The 16,421-nt window shown below is 42.0% G+C and overlaps 2 protein-coding genes and 1 long non-coding RNA gene across 5 annotated transcripts in view; 1 reads left to right on the top strand and 2 right to left on the bottom strand.

Moving 5' to 3' along the window:
• Positions 1–10,639, top strand: part of HIBCH (3-hydroxyisobutyryl-CoA hydrolase) — a 62,820-nt gene extending 52,181 nt beyond the window's left edge. For all 3 annotated transcript variants that reach the window (XM_028750450.2, XM_028750446.2, XM_028750456.2), the window contains exons 12-14: positions 1,293–1,412; positions 3,193–3,226; positions 6,644–10,639. In XM_028750450.2, the coding sequence (XP_028606283.2) occupies positions 1,293–1,412; positions 3,193–3,226; positions 6,644–6,759 (270 nt within the window). In that variant the 3' untranslated portion in view covers positions 6,760–10,639. The remainder of the gene's footprint in view (positions 1–1,292; positions 1,413–3,192; positions 3,227–6,643) is intronic.
• An 815-nt stretch (positions 10,640–11,454) lies between these two features.
• Positions 11,455–11,718, bottom strand: AKAP19 (A-kinase anchoring protein 19). The gene has a single exon (XM_077923913.1). It carries the CDS (start codon positions 11,716–11,718, stop codon positions 11,455–11,457), a length of 264 nt encoding a protein of 87 aa, XP_077780039.1.
• Positions 11,719–11,722: 4 nt separating this feature from the next.
• LOC114607356 (uncharacterized) overlaps positions 11,723–16,421 on the bottom strand; it is a 65,112-nt gene continuing 60,413 nt past the window's right edge. Inside the window, exon 5 of the long non-coding RNA XR_003709125.2 lies at positions 11,723–11,844. This is a non-coding gene — a long non-coding RNA (uncharacterized LOC114607356). The remainder of the gene's footprint in view (positions 11,845–16,421) is intronic.

Here is a 16,421-nt window from a genome sequence, read left to right as displayed (position 1 = left end):
ACTCATGCTGGTAGCTTCAAGAACACTATCCAACCATCTCGTCCTCTGTCGTCCCCTTCTCCTTGTGCCCTCTATCTTTCCCTACATCAGGGTCTTTTCCAGAGAGTCTTCTCTTCTCATGAGGTGGCCAAAGTCTTGGAGCCTCAGCTTCAGGATCTGTCCTTCCAGTGAGCACTCAGGGCTGATTTCCTTAAGAATGGATTGGTTTGATCTTCCTGCAGTCCATGGGACTCTCAAGAGTCTCCTCCAGCACCATAATTCAAAAGCATCAATTCTTCTGCGATCAGCCTTCTTTATGGTCCAGCTCTCACTTCCATACATCACTACTGGGAAAACCATAGCTTTTACTATACGGACCTTTGTTGGCAAGGTGATATCTCTACTTTTTAAGATGCTGTCTAGGTTTGTCATTGGTATGAGCTTTCGTGTTCATGCACACTTCTTCAGAGCGTCAGACTTGGAGCAGACTTGGACCAGAGACCAGGATCCAAATCCCCACTAAGCCATGAAGCTGATTGGATGACCTTGAGCCAGTCATTGTCACACAGCCTAATCCACCTCACAGGGTTGCTGTGAAGATAAAGGGTAGGAGGGATAGTCAAGTATGCCACTTTGAGCTGCTTTGAGGAAAGGTGTGATATAAATGTAATAAATGTATAATAATACATAGCCTGATATTAAGACACACTGTAGTCGTTTAGTTCAAAGAGCAAGCAGAACCTCTAAAATGGGAACAGTGCAAATTCAATTAATTGGAAATGCCCAGTCCTAGGTATGTAAACCAACATGATTGCAGAAGTCTGTTAACTAGTAGTTCTAGCCTGCTGTATATCTTGCGAAATGGCCCTCTTGCCGGTTTTATACAGGACTGGATCCAAGACCTATCTAAAGGTGTGGGTATAGTTTCAGCAATTGCAAAGCCCACCAGGAGGAGAAAAATAATAATGGAACAAAGAGCTTTAGAAGGGAGGGTAGGAGAACTTTGAGAGGTATTCAGTGTCACTCTTCAGAAGTGCCGTCTCTTAATTTGGGGGCGGGGTGTATGTGGAATGTCAAAGAACAATGATTACCTTTCATGAATGAAACATTGGTTGGATTCCGGTCAAGTATTTTGAAAGGGAACAGCGCACCTAGTGAACTTATACTATCACATTGTATGTGACCTTTACAATTGCTTGTGTAGCGTTAACGTGGAAAGGCAGGCTTGTTTGTTTCCAGGTTCCTGCGACGTGCAGCAGCTCCTCCTCTGGAAACTGAAAATTTACCTTGGAAATGTTTTTTAATTTCCACAGACCATTACAAAAATGTCTCCAACGTCTTTGAAGATGACCTTGAGGCAGCTTAGAGAAGGAGCTTCCCTGAGCCTGCAGGATGTGTTCACCATGGAGTACAGGCTGAGCCAAGCTTGCATGGTAAGGTAGCTTACAGGCCGGTGTCATGCATTCATAATTCAGTAACTAGGGTCAAGCACCTAGCTTCCTGGTTCAGAAGGGTGATTCCAGCTTATCTTGGTGCTCAGGGTTTGAGTAATAGCCAACCTTAGTCATACTTAGAGTAAACTCATTGAAATCAATGGCCTTAAGTCCGTGGATTTCAGTGAGTCTCCTCTGAGTATGACTGACATGTACAGTGATACCTCGGGTTACATAAGCTTCAGGTTACAGACTCCGCTAACCCAGAAATAGTACCTCGGGTCAAGAACTTTGCTTCAGGATGAGAACAGAAATCATGCTCCGGTGGCATGGCGGCAGCAGCAGGCCCCATTAGCTAAAGTGGTGCTTCAGGTTACGAACAGTTTCAGGTTAATAACGGAGCTCCGGAACGAATTAAGTACTTAACCCGAGGTACCACTGTATAATCTTCTGACAAACTGCATAATGCCAAATGGTGTCTGTGCCACTTCAGTTCATTTCTCTGTTTCCAGGGAAGGATGTGTATTCCAGATTTATTCTGCTTTCATGGCACAGAATGGTTAGAGGATTTTTTTAAAAAATTGCTGAAGATCAGACGACTTATCTATAGAACATTCTTCGAGAAAAGGGGGGAAAGAGACTTGGGAATGCAGACAGTGGTATATTTCTCTCTCTGCCCCTTCTCCAAAGGAGATGTCAGCATTTGAGCAGGAGAAGATCCAGAAAGAATTCAGTAGTGGTGGTAATAATAATAATAATAATAATAATAATAATAATAATAATAATTATTATTATTATTATTATTATTATTATTATTATTATTATTATTATTATTATTAATACTCCACCCATCTGGCTGGGTTTTCCCAGCCACTCTGGGCGGCTTCCAACAAAATATTAAAATACAGTGGTCTGTTAAACATTAAAAGCTTCCCTAAACAGGGCTGCCTTCAGATGTCTTCTAAAAGTCTGGTAGTTGTTCTTCTCATTGACATCTGGTGGGAGGGTGTTCCACAGGGCGGGTGCCACCATCGAGAAGGCCCTCTGCCTGGTTCCCTGTAGCTTTGCTTCTCGCAGTGAGGGAACCGCCAGAAAGCCCTCGGCGCTAGACCTCAGTGTCTGGGTAGAACAATGGGGGTGGAGATGCTCCTTCATTAGTTAGTTACCAAGGGCATGTTTGGGGTATAGGAAACATTTATTAAAATAGATTTGATGCTGCAAATATTTATATTTAATATTAAAGAAGTGGCGAGACTTACATTCTGTTTGGATTACTGTAATGCACTGTTTGTGGAATGTGTTGGAAACTGCAGTGAGCCCCAAATGCTGCAGCCAGATTGCTGACCAGTAGTTACACTGTTAGTTACAATAGCTTCACCGGCTATTGTCCATTTCCCAGCAAAATTCAAAGTGCTGGTTATGACCTATGAAGCTCCCTTAGTCCCATCACCTTCACAGACATGTTTGGTGAGGACACGAGAGAGGGCCTTCTCAGTGACTGCTCCCAGATTGTGGAACTTCCTTCCACATAAGCCCAGGTTCTCCTCCTCTCTGCTTTTCTTTTTGCTAGCAAGCCAAGACTTTTTTGTTCAGTCAGACCTTAGGTGTTATGAGCAGCTTTGGGCCCTGCACTGGGAGAAAGGTGGGATATAATTTAAATAAATGAACACCATGCTGAAATTTGGCTTACACGTGCTATCTAGACTACATTAATTTGAATTTGATATCTCAAAGTGTGCTAGGGAATTACTGTATTATGATGAGTTATTTTTTCTTCCAGCGAGGCCATGACTTCTATGAAGGCGTCCGAGCAGGTAAAGCACAGGCTGGAGAGGCCATTTCAACTTCCTAGCTTTCGTCCCCCCCACTTTTTTTTTTTTTTTGCTTTTGTATTGTTGGTAGACAAGTAGTAGCCCATTTGACATTGACTTCTTGTGCTGCAAACCTTTGTAGGTTTGCAAAATGTTTGTAAAACTTAGAAAACCTGCTTCCTGACCCCTGCAATCCCCAGGCCTGTTTTGTTTTTTTTAGATGCCAGGTCTATTGGGTATCTCTCTAAATCCTTGCTTTGTGGGTAGCAGTTTGCCTTATTATAGTCTCTATTTTGTGGTGAACTGCAGCCATCATACTCTCTCACTTAAAAGTTCTCCTTTCATCATTAGCGACAGCTGTCGCACACAATGTTTTGTGAGTTAAGCATCCTGAAAGATTAACCCAAGGCATGCAGGCTTGGGGCAGATAATCTAGAACCCAGCATCACGTAAGGCTGATGGCAGTTAGTTGGGTTAGGTGCCCGGCTCCTAGTAAACTTGTCAGAATGCCAGAACAACTCTCAAGACTGCAGCACGGACCAGTGACAAGGGACTACTTGGAGGTCTTCATTCCCGATTGAACATGCATGGGGGAAAAACTAAAGGTGTAACAGTTATCAGACTCGATATTTGTAGCACTAAAATTGCATTTTGCTGTTCCTTAACTATTATATTTCAAGACACCTATGAGGGAGAAAGGGCACAGTGAAGCACTCTTGTTGCATAGCCTCTTTGCTCAGGCAAGGCAGACGAGAATGGGAAGCAGAAGCAAGCAGGCAACAGAGATTTGAATGCTAATACCAACCACAGTGTTGACTTGGATTGCTCTGTTTAGGAACATCAGTCAAATGCTTTTGGACCTTATTTTAAAAATGAGATTGAACTCTAGTGCAGTTCTTTCAGAAATATGCACCAATATGAAGTCCCACAGCAAATGCAGTAAGCCGTCTTGAGTCGCAAATTTCTCTAGAATAGTTGTGAAATGTGAATATTCAGTGACCTTACCTACCTGACGTACGGTTTAACTTTTTAATGATGCCAATACTAATGATGTTAAAACAGTTACTGAGTGCTCCAGGCAGAATTGCTTACGCCATTGTTTTACATGGCTAGTCATTCTAAGAAATAATCAGACGACCCAATTAATTTGTTTTAATTAATTCTTAACTCTTTCCGAAATAAGCCTCCCTTAACTCTTCTCAGCCTCAGATTTTCCCCCAAGATGAATTGTGGACGTAGGGCTGGAGAGCCTGCCAGGCTTGAAAGAAGCATTGCTTGTGGTGTGTGGGGTGTTTATAAGTTTCTCTGCCTTGCAAACATACATTGATGATGAGATTGCCTAACACAAATGAGGAAATGGGACATAGTTACAGGATACGCTGTACTTTGAATTTTATTTTAATTTCCATTTTGCTAAGTTTATCAATCTGCTTACCAACTGTGGATAAAGCAAAAAATTATGTGCAAGTATTATGTTAAAGAGGGACGCGGGTGGCACTGTGGGTAAAAGCCTCAGTGCCTAGGGCTTGCCGATCGAAAGGTCGGCGGTTCGAATCCCTGCGGCGGGGTGCGCTCCTGTTGCTCGGTCCCAGCGCCTGCCAACCTAGCAGTTCGAAAGCACCCCCAGGTGCAAGTAGATAAATAGGGACCGCTTACTGGCGGGAAGGTAAACGGCGTTTCCGTGTGCTGCGCTGGCTCGCCAGATGCAGCTTTGTCACGCTGGCCATGTGACCCGGAAGTGTCTGCGGACAGCGCTGGCTCCCAGCCTCTAGAGTGAGATGAGCGCACAACCCTAGAGTCTGTCAAGACTGGCCCGTACGGGCATGGGTACCTTTACCTTTTATTATGTTAAAGATTAATAATGAAAGTGTTTCTAATGCAGTTGCTCTACTTTTCAGGCTACTAGCATGTAACTTACTGCATTAGCCATTAAAGGGGGGGGGGGAATGCAAGCAGTGACAAGATGGAAGCTGGAGTCCTCATTCAAAGCAGACAGAAATACCAATAACTGTGATTCTTATTGCTAATGTGCCAGGTTATTAAAAACCATCTAGGAGTCAGACAGAGGGCAGAACCAGATTATTTGTCGTGCTGATCTGCATAGCCCCGTGAAGTGCTGACTGAGAAATAAACATTCAGAGCAGCTGTAGATAATCCATTTTCTATTTGAATAGCTTGGCTCTTTTTGACCTGAAGGTTGACTGCTACCAAACCAGGGTTATAAGTGTCTGCTTTCATTCTCAAATCGTCACTAGGTCAATACAATTTCTAACCTTATTACACTGTGCTCATGCGAGGAAGATTGGCTAGTAACACCCCTCCCCTCACAATGAAGTTATTGGCACTTGATTTTAACATACATTGATACAGCAATGAGGAACCTTCAACCTGTGAGCCTAATTCGGCCAGCCAGGCTTCCCCATTTGGCCCGCAAGACTGTTTTGGCCAATCCATACTTACCTGCCCTGCTCCTGATGTTATATATGGCAGATGTGAGCAGGTATAGATGCGGCTCACTCAGCCAAAAGCACAGTTAGCAGGCACTGCTGATCACTGGCACATGAAAAGCCTCGTGCCTTTGCAGTTTGATTTCAAATTCCTCGCCAAAGCAAAACGGGTCACTTGACATCATTGTGATATCAGGCAATTGGCAGGCAGGCAGTCTTATAATCTAATAATACAGCAGAGCTGGGAAGCCTTTGGGATGGGATTTGGAGAGCAGCAGCACCCGGAAGGTCACATTTCCCCCATTCTTTGGCAAGAGCAGTGCAGCCCCCTATAATGAGTGCTGTGCACTTTAAAGAGGGTTTGGTCTCTTACTTGGTGTTGGATAGACGAGTCTTCCTTGCTAGCTAAGCATAATAAGCCTTCAGTGAATGCGTTGTGACATTTTACACTTTGGGGGAAGCTTCTCCCCGCTTTTCCCGTGGCAGGTGTCATAACTAAGAGGCCTCTGTAAGTCTTGTTTGACTTTCTTTTGAAACATAAATCAGCAAGGATCCTTGGGCCATTTGCACAGATACGGACTTGAAAGAAGATTAACGCCCACGAAGCATAGCAAGTTTTTGAAAAGCAAACATAAAATGATCGAAACATGTGGATATTAGGAGTGAAAAGGGGAACCCATTATGATCGCTTGGTCTGACACTTTGTATGGCAAAAGTTCAACGTTACAATGCATGCATCACAGGCTGCTGGGGTTTTTTGCTGTTTCGTTCTCAGCCATTCTATTCCTGGAGATAGGAGTTAAAGCAATATTTACTTCTCTATTCTCTCTTGAGAATGCCAAGACCACCTGTTACATCCTGATGTGCTATAACAGTTTGTTCTCGATATTCATTGGCACAAGGATAACACCTGCTTCAAATATTAAGAAAGATATCTTAATGAGAACATTATTATTTTTGTTTCCTCTGGTAGTGATAATTGACAAAGATCAGTCTCCAAAGTGGAAGCCAGCCGTTTTGGAAGAAGTAACAGATGAATATTTGGACTCATGCTTTAAGTCTCTTGGAAGCGGTGATCTCAAATTATAAAAGATTTGGACTAATGCTGTGCCTCTTTTAGTTCTAGCTTTTACTTAAAGCAACTAATGAATAATTTTGAATTTGGCATATTTGGGATAACTGGCATTGAGTGAAATGCTCATTGCTGTTATATCAAGTACTGGGGTCAAATATTGGTCTAGAGGGAATTGTTGGGGCAGTGCTATCCAGGGGTTAGCCAGATATCCATCTTAGAGCTTTATCACCTGTGTGTTTGCATTTTTACTTTTCCATGTGAAATGAACAAGATTATTTCATATAAAGACTCAGATATCCTTGAATCAACTAAATGTTGTCTGCATATTGGGATGTTTTTAAAATATGTGCCATTTTTAAAAATATGTTTTATAGGTGGTTTATGAGATAAAACAAGAATTTAAAATAATCACAATTACCTTTATCATAATGTATGGAAACTTAATAAATCCAGATGGATGAGCTGTTGAGCTGTGATCCAAAAGACTTGAAGTGGACGAAAAGAGTGTTCTAACCAAGATATCTTAGCCACACCCAACTAGTTTGTCCTGATGAGTCAGGAGCTGATTTGTCGTTGGACAGTACATGTGAGATTCATGAAAACCTATGATTGTATTTTTGGAGGGTAAGATATATGACTTAATTGATTGAACCTGCTTGAATATTTACATAAAAATAAGATCTGATGGAAAACATGTACTTCCTGTGTTTTTGTTGCTAGGTGTATGGAGGCAAGTCTCCAACAGGTCTATCAACACCAACCTGTCAGCTCATTGAATGGCCTCTAATGTTGACTTAAAGGTCTCCATCTTGAATTCTTTTTAGGCCATCCTCCTGTTCAGCCACTTTAGGTTGAGGATTGCTCGAATCTCCCTCTTTGTTTTTAGCCAGGAAGAATAATAAGTACACCTTGTGCTTCCTGTCTCATTGCGGCACTGGATCCATTGCCAGAATAGCTAAAAGATGGTTAGTGGCTGTGCTTGTCTGGCTCCCTGGACTAATGAGTATTGATAAATTTATCTCTTGGCTGTCTGAAAAATCCAGCGAGTAGCAATCACTCACCTGTCAGATGTGGAGAAGTCTGCCTCCTGGAGGCCCAGAGACCTGGCATCACGCAAACTGCTTTTCGGTTACCTTCTGAAACTTCATGGGTGAGGAATACCCTGAGTTGGACTGTGGCCAAGCAGAAGAGGCGACTGTGGCTCGCTGTGCGTGGTTTGTAGATGCTTGAGGAATGTTGCTCATCGTATTGTGATCACCCTTATTAAAGCGCAGGAGTGCCTTCTGTTTGTCATGTGTCTCCACTAGCAGCTCCTCAAAGAGCTTCCACCTGCTGTGAGTTAGCAAGCCGGCTCTGTGGCATTGGTGTGCCACTTGCAAAGCCAGATGTTAACATCTAGCGAAGATGGTTGTTGCCATAGCCCTGGCATTGGACTGCACTGCATCCTGCGCAGCGTCTGCTTGGAAAGTGGCAGCAATGGAGAATTTCTTCACTTTTTAAAAGGTAAGAAAACCCCAGCTGTCCCAAACAAAAGGCGTCGGTGAGTTGGTTCCACCCCCATGTAGGATCAGCCATTTGGTCCCCGCCTGTGCAGCTGGTGGGAGGAGACATCCCAGCCTCGTGACTGCCTACCAGGATCCCTTGGGGAAATCATAATTGAGTTTTACCACCTTACATGAGAATGGTATGTCATTTTCAGGTTTTGGACTATACACAGCTAGTTCACTTCTCAGGAACTTCCACTGAGTTCTGTAGAGGAAAATAAGAGGCTAGAGATAGAGTGAGCCCTGACTTCCTGAGGGCTGGGGAAGCTGCAATGTGCATATTTTAAGTTTTGTGTGGACACAGACTTTTTCCTGTACTCTGTCTACACATTCCCTGCTCTGCCGTGATATAAATTTTGCTGGCATTTAAATAGTTCTTCTGTTTCTTGGGCTTCTGCAGATGTAGCAATGCCCTGCAACTAGATTCTATTGATTTTAGTTACTGTGGTGGTTAGTTAATGAACATTTACATGCCACAGCTGGCTGTCGATCTTCCTTCTATAGGCTTTTTATAGTAAGGCAGGTCAAGCCACTGTTCTACTTGTTTCCATGGTAATAGATGATAATGTCACAATTTCAGAATTTCTATTTCTCTGAAGAATCAAGATAGCTAAAAAAATTGTTAGAAAATGAGAAAGCTCCTTTGAAAAGAAACATTTTTAGTAATAGTTAATGAGAAACTGGATGGAATAACGAAAAGGAAATACAAAGCCACATTATTCATCAGCAGCCCCTTAAGAAATTTAGGAACTGTGATTTCCTGATTTCCATAAATTGGGAGCAAATATACATACAGACCAATCTACTGTTCTATAACCAAGATTTGAGGGGGGGGGGGCAGGATTTCTCAACTTGTGTCCATCCATCTCTACACAGCATGTAAGTGGAAGGGCCACACCCTCCTTGTTCTCTTCTTAAACCATCTCCCATCTTGGTTCTTGTTTAAGGCCTTCAGTACAGTATTGGACCAGGGACATCAATTGGCCTTATATCTTAAACATCTAGTATTTGGATTCTGCTAAACCACCATTCTGTGCTAGAAAGCAAAATTCCATTGCAACACAATGGCAGCTACCCAGCTTTTAAGTTCAAATTTTTCAACCAGATTTCAGGCTCGATATTTGTAATTAAGTTTTTGGAAAATGAGAGAAAACAACACAGGCAATGTAATCACGGTATATTTCCACCTTGATGTGTCATGCCAGTTCTTCCCTCATGCACCCATTCAAGCCGTTGTATGTGTTTTTAGAGCTCTCATTCAGTTTCCAAATAAATACACAAAAGTATGATTTTTTTTTTATTCAAACACAGTTGAAAGTGATTAATCATTTGGGTAGAAAGAAAACATAACATATACTGTAAAAAATATATTGTAATAAGCTATAGTTTAGGTTACCACTTCCTTGTGCTACAGAAGAACCAGATTTACAAAGTTGTGCTGTAGATAGTGCTTTAAAGCATGGCTTTTGCCATATTTACTTGGTCATTTTCCTGATTTTAAAATAAAAATATGCTCAAAATAAAGTGTATTGTTAATGTCCATATTACACAGTATCAAACAGAAGGTAAATCTTTTGTGATACATTGATAGAACACTGGCAGTAATATATCATTCAGTTTTATTTTGGTTAGCGTCCACTTTAGTGATATTAATTTACGTAGAAATGAAATATTTTTAGAAATATTAAGAACTTCATCTGGTGTTGAAGATCTGGAGAAGTCAAGCTCTTCCCCTGCTATTACTCCAGGGCTCTTAAGATTGTATCTTTGCAGTATGCCTGCTACCAAAGAAAGGACTGCAGCAGGAGAAAGAATGCAGCATCTGGGACAGGTGGCTTCTCCCACATTGCTGCTATTTCTACTACAATAAGATACACCAGAAGGAACGACAGCACTGCTTGGAGATCACCTTCCCCTCCACCCCCACCATTTCAGTACTGAAATTTTACTAAATTGAAATTTAGTGTTCAGAAATGATATTGCATGCCACAGTTGGTCCAAGAACAAGTAAAAGTTCATTACATTCATAATTAAATTTCTTTTCACCAGCAAAACTAAAGAGTGGGACTCCTATGTTGCCTTGGATATAACCTGCATTTCATTTGTCTTCTGCTAACTAGAACTTGCTTAGCTGAAAATAATATTGAGGACATAGCCCAAACATTTTCAGCAAAACTGTTGATCATTTGACTAAATCCTCAAATAACTTACCTAGTTCTCTCCTCTTCCAGTTCTGCCTTTCATTCTGTCTGCTGCATTTCCCCTTTTCTCTCTCAAATAGTGTTTTAAATTGGAATATTGTGGTCTCGACAAAGGGTATTCAAATTAAAATGTGATATTTTTAAAGGTATTCTGCCCTGCTGTTTACTTTGTTACCAACAAAAAAATAGTCTGGAATGCTTTTTCAACAGTACCCAGGAATTTTCATTATTTGTTGAGTATTTTCAGTGTAATTTGTTTCTTAACCATCAACATTCAATGTTAATTCATCTCCCTTACAGCAGCAAGTCTTTGGTCTGATATACGATTTGTGTACTCAACCGAACAAAGTTCGGTTACAGCCCCAGTACATCAAAAGGATCAGATATGTCTAGAAAAAGAAGCTCTGATGGTGGTATAAGCACTTGTATCCCTTGTATTTCACTGGTAGAGTTAAACACTTTGCTAACTCTCTCCTATAAATGGGACTTAAAACTCTTAACTTTGGCAACACTGTATTCAATGCTTACATTTACAATTTTCTCTTAGGTGAAGTTAGCAATTCACATGCCTACTTCACCATCACAACTAATAGTTATAACCTTATTTCTTAAACCCTGGCTCAATCTTAATTCAACTATACCCACTGTTCCAGAGATTTCAAAAACGCGAGCACTTATGCATTTGTTCTTGTGCACCTTTAGTGCTGCCGCCAATACTGAACACAACTGATTGAAGCACTAAGTTACACACAAGTTGATGAACCATCTGATGCTACTGTGTGTGGTTCTGTTAAAAACTGAATAGTAAAGGCAAGGTGTTACATTACCAGAATCAAGGCTAGCTGCATCTGTACAACCGGTGTCTTTCAAAATCACAACTGCTGTTGTATGAATGTCGCTTTATTTGCACTAGCACCAAAAACAAGAGACGCCTGACAAAGTGAGAGGAGCCAAGCCTTGCAATTCATGAATCGTCACTTTCTATGTAGGGGATGTCACTATATTTGTTTTCAATCATTGACCATTGCTTCACAGCTTGATCCAGAATCTCTAGGGAGAGACGGTGAGCAAAGTCCATCACTGCAGGGCTTGCTGAAGACGACATCCCAGACTTTGTCTGAAATTGGGAAGATTTATCTACGTTCCCTCCACTATATTCGCTGACTTCCCGGCTTCCATCATCTAGAATAGTGTGTGGGAAGGGGCTTTTGGATTTAATACAGCCCATGGTACAATAACAGTAAATGGAAGTTCAATTTAGCTGCACGGTCAACCTTGAAGTACTGTCCTTCAGAGGGCTCGAGAATGCCACTTTCTTGAAAGCAGAGATGAGAATATGTCTCTCCCCCAATATCTGTGGAGAAAACATTTTACATGGTAGGGTTTAGATAGGTTCTTGTTTTTGGGTTCTACTCTAAAAGCGGATTTTTAAAAGACAGATTTGCTAGACAGAGTTTAAGAAAAATATAATTTGTTTTCTATTTAGGCCTTGAAAGGTTTGAGCAAATGGCAACCACTTACAACAAAGGACTCTCTCCAAACACCCCCTCCCCAATTTAGAACATAAATACTAAAAAGTATTTATGCGGGACGCGGGTGGCGCTGTGGGTAAAAGCCTCAGCGCCTAGGGCTTGCCGATCAAAAGGTCGGCGGTTCGAATCCCCGCGGCGGGGTGCGCTCCCGTCGTTCGGTCCCAGCGCCTGCCAACCTAGCAGTTCGAAAGCACCCCTAGGTGCAAGTAGATAAATAGGGACCGCTTACTGGCGGGAAGGTAAACGGCGTTTCCGTGTGCTGCGCTGGCTCGCCAGATGCAGCTTTGTCACGCTGGCCACGTGACCCGGAAGTGTCTTCGGACAGCGCTGGCCCCCGGCCTCTTGAGTGAGATGGGCGCACAACCCCAGAGTCTGTCAAGACTGGCCCGTACGGGCAGGGGTACCTTTACCTTTTACTAAAAAGTTTAGTTTCATAACTGCTACCCACACTAGCTAAATGTTATTTTCAAGTTTAGCCTGAGTTCCTCAGCAGACCTCAAAGGCTGGTCCTGGATATGAATATAGAATTGTATTCAGTGCTAGCCCTACTCAGAGTAGACCTACTGAAATTAATGCCCATTAATTTAAATGGCTCTATTCTTAGGATGTGTTGGATACCACCCACGGGAATAATTTTAGCCTAACTGGGTTTAGACTGCTTTAGGATACAATTAATGCTAATGACAGTTTAGTGGTACCTGGATAAACCTCCGTGGTTAAGAGTAGCATCAGGCTCACAAACTCCTCCCCTGTCCTGTACGGCCAGAAGGACTTTTTAAAAATGGGGCAGGGAACTTTGGCAGCCAGCCTGCATGTTCAGAACCTCCAAAATACAACACAGCAGGATAACAACTTACACAAGAACTTTGACAAATGAAGCCATGCAGTTGGATGGAAAGAGCAGACAGGCAGGTATTGGAGAAACTAATCACAAAAGACAGACTCAACATCTCAAGTACTTTCAGAAACTTTATGAAGCCACGTGAAATTACTTTCAAGCACAACTTTTCTCGTTGGAGTGTGTTCTACATTAAAGTGTGCGTTTGAAACGGCCATATGTGCTGCCACCTTACTGGTCCTTAAGCCCCTCTAACTTTTTATCCTTGTAAAGCAAAAAAGAATGTCATTTAGCACACTGCCCAGCAGCTAATTCCTCCCTCAGAAGACTTAAGAGGCAGGACAACCATCTAGGAGATGACAGCACTAGCACTTGCAAGTGCCATTAGCAGCCCTAGCATCCTGAAAATACAGAAGGCTCAGCAGTGTCCAACACTACTACGCAGTTGGGATTTTGCAAGCCTCTGGCAATGCTAGACCATTAATGACCTCTTATTAAAGAAGGGATGAGGAACCTCTGGCTTGAATTTGGCCTGGTGGGGGGTCCTTATTATTATGATGATTGATTGGTATGGAAAACAGGGCTTGCTTTTGATGCTGAATTCAATGCATGCACTGCTGGGATCAGATCCTCTTGGGAGTGGATCCCTGCCAAATGGAACTTGCACTTAGCCATAGATTTAAATTCCGAGCTGACTGCAAAACCTGCTTTTGGCAGGGATCTTTGGAGCTCTGACTTGAAATCAAATTAAAGCCAGGGCTGCAAAGTAAGAGTATTGAGCACAATCAGATCCCCACCCCTGGTTTAAAGGATTGTATCTAACCAAGTTCTCCCAGGCCTTTGGCTAATTAAATAATCTATGGCCTTTTAAACTGTGGAGGGGAGGGGGTTTTGTTTGTTACTATGTTAGTTATTTTTGCATTTTTAAATTGTGAACTGCCATGTGATCCTTGGATGAAAGATGGTATAGAAATTTAATAAGTTTGTGTTGCTAATCAACTTGCATATGAATTTTAAGAACTGGCTGCAGTTTCTGGCAAGAAAGGAAAGGTGTGAAAGCACCAATTGTGGGTGAAACAGGCTTCTTCATTCATAGGCATGTACTTTATTAGGATCAATGCATTTTGAATTAGGAACTTTTTCAGGGGCACTATGCAGTTAAAATAACAAAAAATCACCAGCCATTTATATTGCATAGAGTTCCTGAAGAAGATTCCTGTCTTAAATGCATTTGGCCTAATAAAGTTAACATCTTTGTACCTACAGGTTTCCACTCATCTCTTGCTTCCACTGTCTGGCACACACACCTGTTCCACAACTATAGCCAGAATTTTAAACGCTAACAACTAGTATTTTAAACACACAGTACAGTACTCAGACCAGAAAGCTCAACAGCAGGCTCCAACAGTTAATTAGATACAAGCAGCTATTGTCATATATGTCCAGAGAATGAGAGCAGCAAAGTAGAGATGAAGAAAAGATGGACATCCAGTAAAAGACAATGATCACCTTAACTTTGTCAGTAAATTGTTAATGAAACATCCAAGTTCAGAAGCATTTCATGGTAGGCGTTAAAGGAATTTCTTGGACAGAAGCTGCACCTGAAGATAAACTGTCCTTTACGTATTCAACACTACAGAACATTGAAAGCTGTCTTATGACAAGCCAGACTATTTGTCCAACTGAGTGGCAATGGCTCTCCAGGGTTTCAGACATGAGACATTCCCAGCCATGATCCTCGGCATGCAAAGCAGATGCTCTAAAGCAGGCAAGGCAAACTTATGGCCCTCCAGAAATTACACGAACTAAAATTCCCAAATATCCTTGACACTGGTTATGCTGGCTGGGGCTGATGCGAACTGTAGTCCAACCGATTTATTAAGGCAGGATTTCCCAAACTTGGGTCTCCAGCTGGTTTTGGACTACAATCCCCACCACCCCTGACCTCTGGGATGATGGAAGTTGTAGTCCCAAAAACAACTGTAGACCCAAGTTTGGGAAAGCCTGTACTAAAATTTGGCTAAAAAAAAACTGTCTCCACATGCAAGCTGTAGCAAAGTCTATCACTATCCTGATCGTATAGGGTAATGTTTAAAAGCCCTTTTTTACCATGTGCAAAACTCCTAATGCATGTACTGCTTGTGAACCAGTCATGCTCTCAGGACCTATAGTGTTGATGGATGCATAGGTTTTTAAACATGAATGAATCTTACATATAGTTTATAATAGATACTTTTCTGTGGCATAGAAAAAATACAGCCTTAGCCAATTTAAGTCCAGGTGCATTTAACAGATAACAAGGGAATTTGCAGCACTAAGTTGTCAATCAAACTGTCAGTCCATGTTCAATATTTTCTGACATGTCTTCAGCCTCCTAAAGCAGAGTGGCTAATCAGTGCACCTTCTACTTATCATACAGCAACTCCAGGATTAGTAAACTAACATAAGCCAATTTTATGATTTGGGGAAAAAATGGCTTTTGTAACCAGTCTGAAAAAGCATTTTAATGACAGAAGTTAAGCATTGTTTGAAAATGAATGCAGACATTGGGTTATTGGTATTATGCTATAACTACACCCAATGTCAAACTAGTTAACAGATCAAAGAAAATGGTCTGCCTAGCAGTTCCTTAATATGTCATAAACATTTCTTTCAACCCTACCTGGAATACACAAATGAAGAAATAATTCCCTTATTCCTGTTAGCGAGGGGACTCTTTTCATTCCACTATTCATTTTATTCATCTAGAAAATCACTGAAGAATCCTACTCCCAAGTAAGGTAAAGGGACCCCTGCCCATTCGGTCCAGTCGTGGCCGACTCTGGAGTTGCGGCGCTCATCTCGCTTTATTGGCTGAGGGAGCCGGCGTACAGCTTCCAGGTCATGTGGTCAGCATGACTAAGCCACTTCTGGCGAACCAGAGCAGCGCATGGAAATGCCGTTTACCTTCCCGCCGGAGCGGTACCTATTTATCTACTTGCACTGTGACATGCTTTCGAATTGCTAGGTTGGCAGGAGCAGGGACCGAGCAACGGGAGCTCACCCCGTCGCGGGGACTTGAACCGCCGACCTCTGATCGGCAAGTCCTAGGCTCTGTGGTTTAACCCACAGCGCCACCCGTGTCCCTCTACTCCCAAGTACAGTACTAACCTCCAAAAAGACTACTACTCAACTGCATCTGTACTATATACTAAAAAAAGCCAGTTAGATTTTGGGATTTTGTACTAAGGCTCCGGTGTTCTGCAACCAAGAACTCAAAAGTATATCAGATAAAATCCTATGATTGGTATTCTGCAAATGCACCACTTCCCCACAACTTGACTCAAATTATAATGCTTCACACAATGGCCTGATACAGATGTAATCCACAAACACTGGTTTGCTGTTACAAGCTTCAAGATTGCACATGAAAGGAGGATATTTAAAACTTTAACTCCTGTTGTTCATTGTGTACTTAAGACTTCTAAAAAGCTGCTGAGAATATCCCATGCCAAAGACTCCTGGGTAGACTTAGCAAACAAGGGGTAAGGGAAGAGACCCTCTAATGGATCATTAACAAGG

The sequence above is a fragment of the Podarcis muralis genome, chromosome 1, assembly GCF_964188315.1.
Source record: "Podarcis muralis chromosome 1, rPodMur119.hap1.1, whole genome shotgun sequence".
NCBI classification, from domain to species: Eukaryota; Metazoa; Chordata; class Lepidosauria; order Squamata; family Lacertidae; genus Podarcis; species Podarcis muralis.
Note: the sequence above shows the minus strand (reverse complement) of the source record. Positions and strands in the feature narration are given on the sequence as shown.

Excerpts from the sequence above, each read along its gene's own strand:
- AKAP19 (XM_077923913.1), bottom strand. The coding sequence starts at position 11,718 with ATGGGCTGTATTAAATCCAAAAGCCCCTTCCCACACACTATTCTAGAT.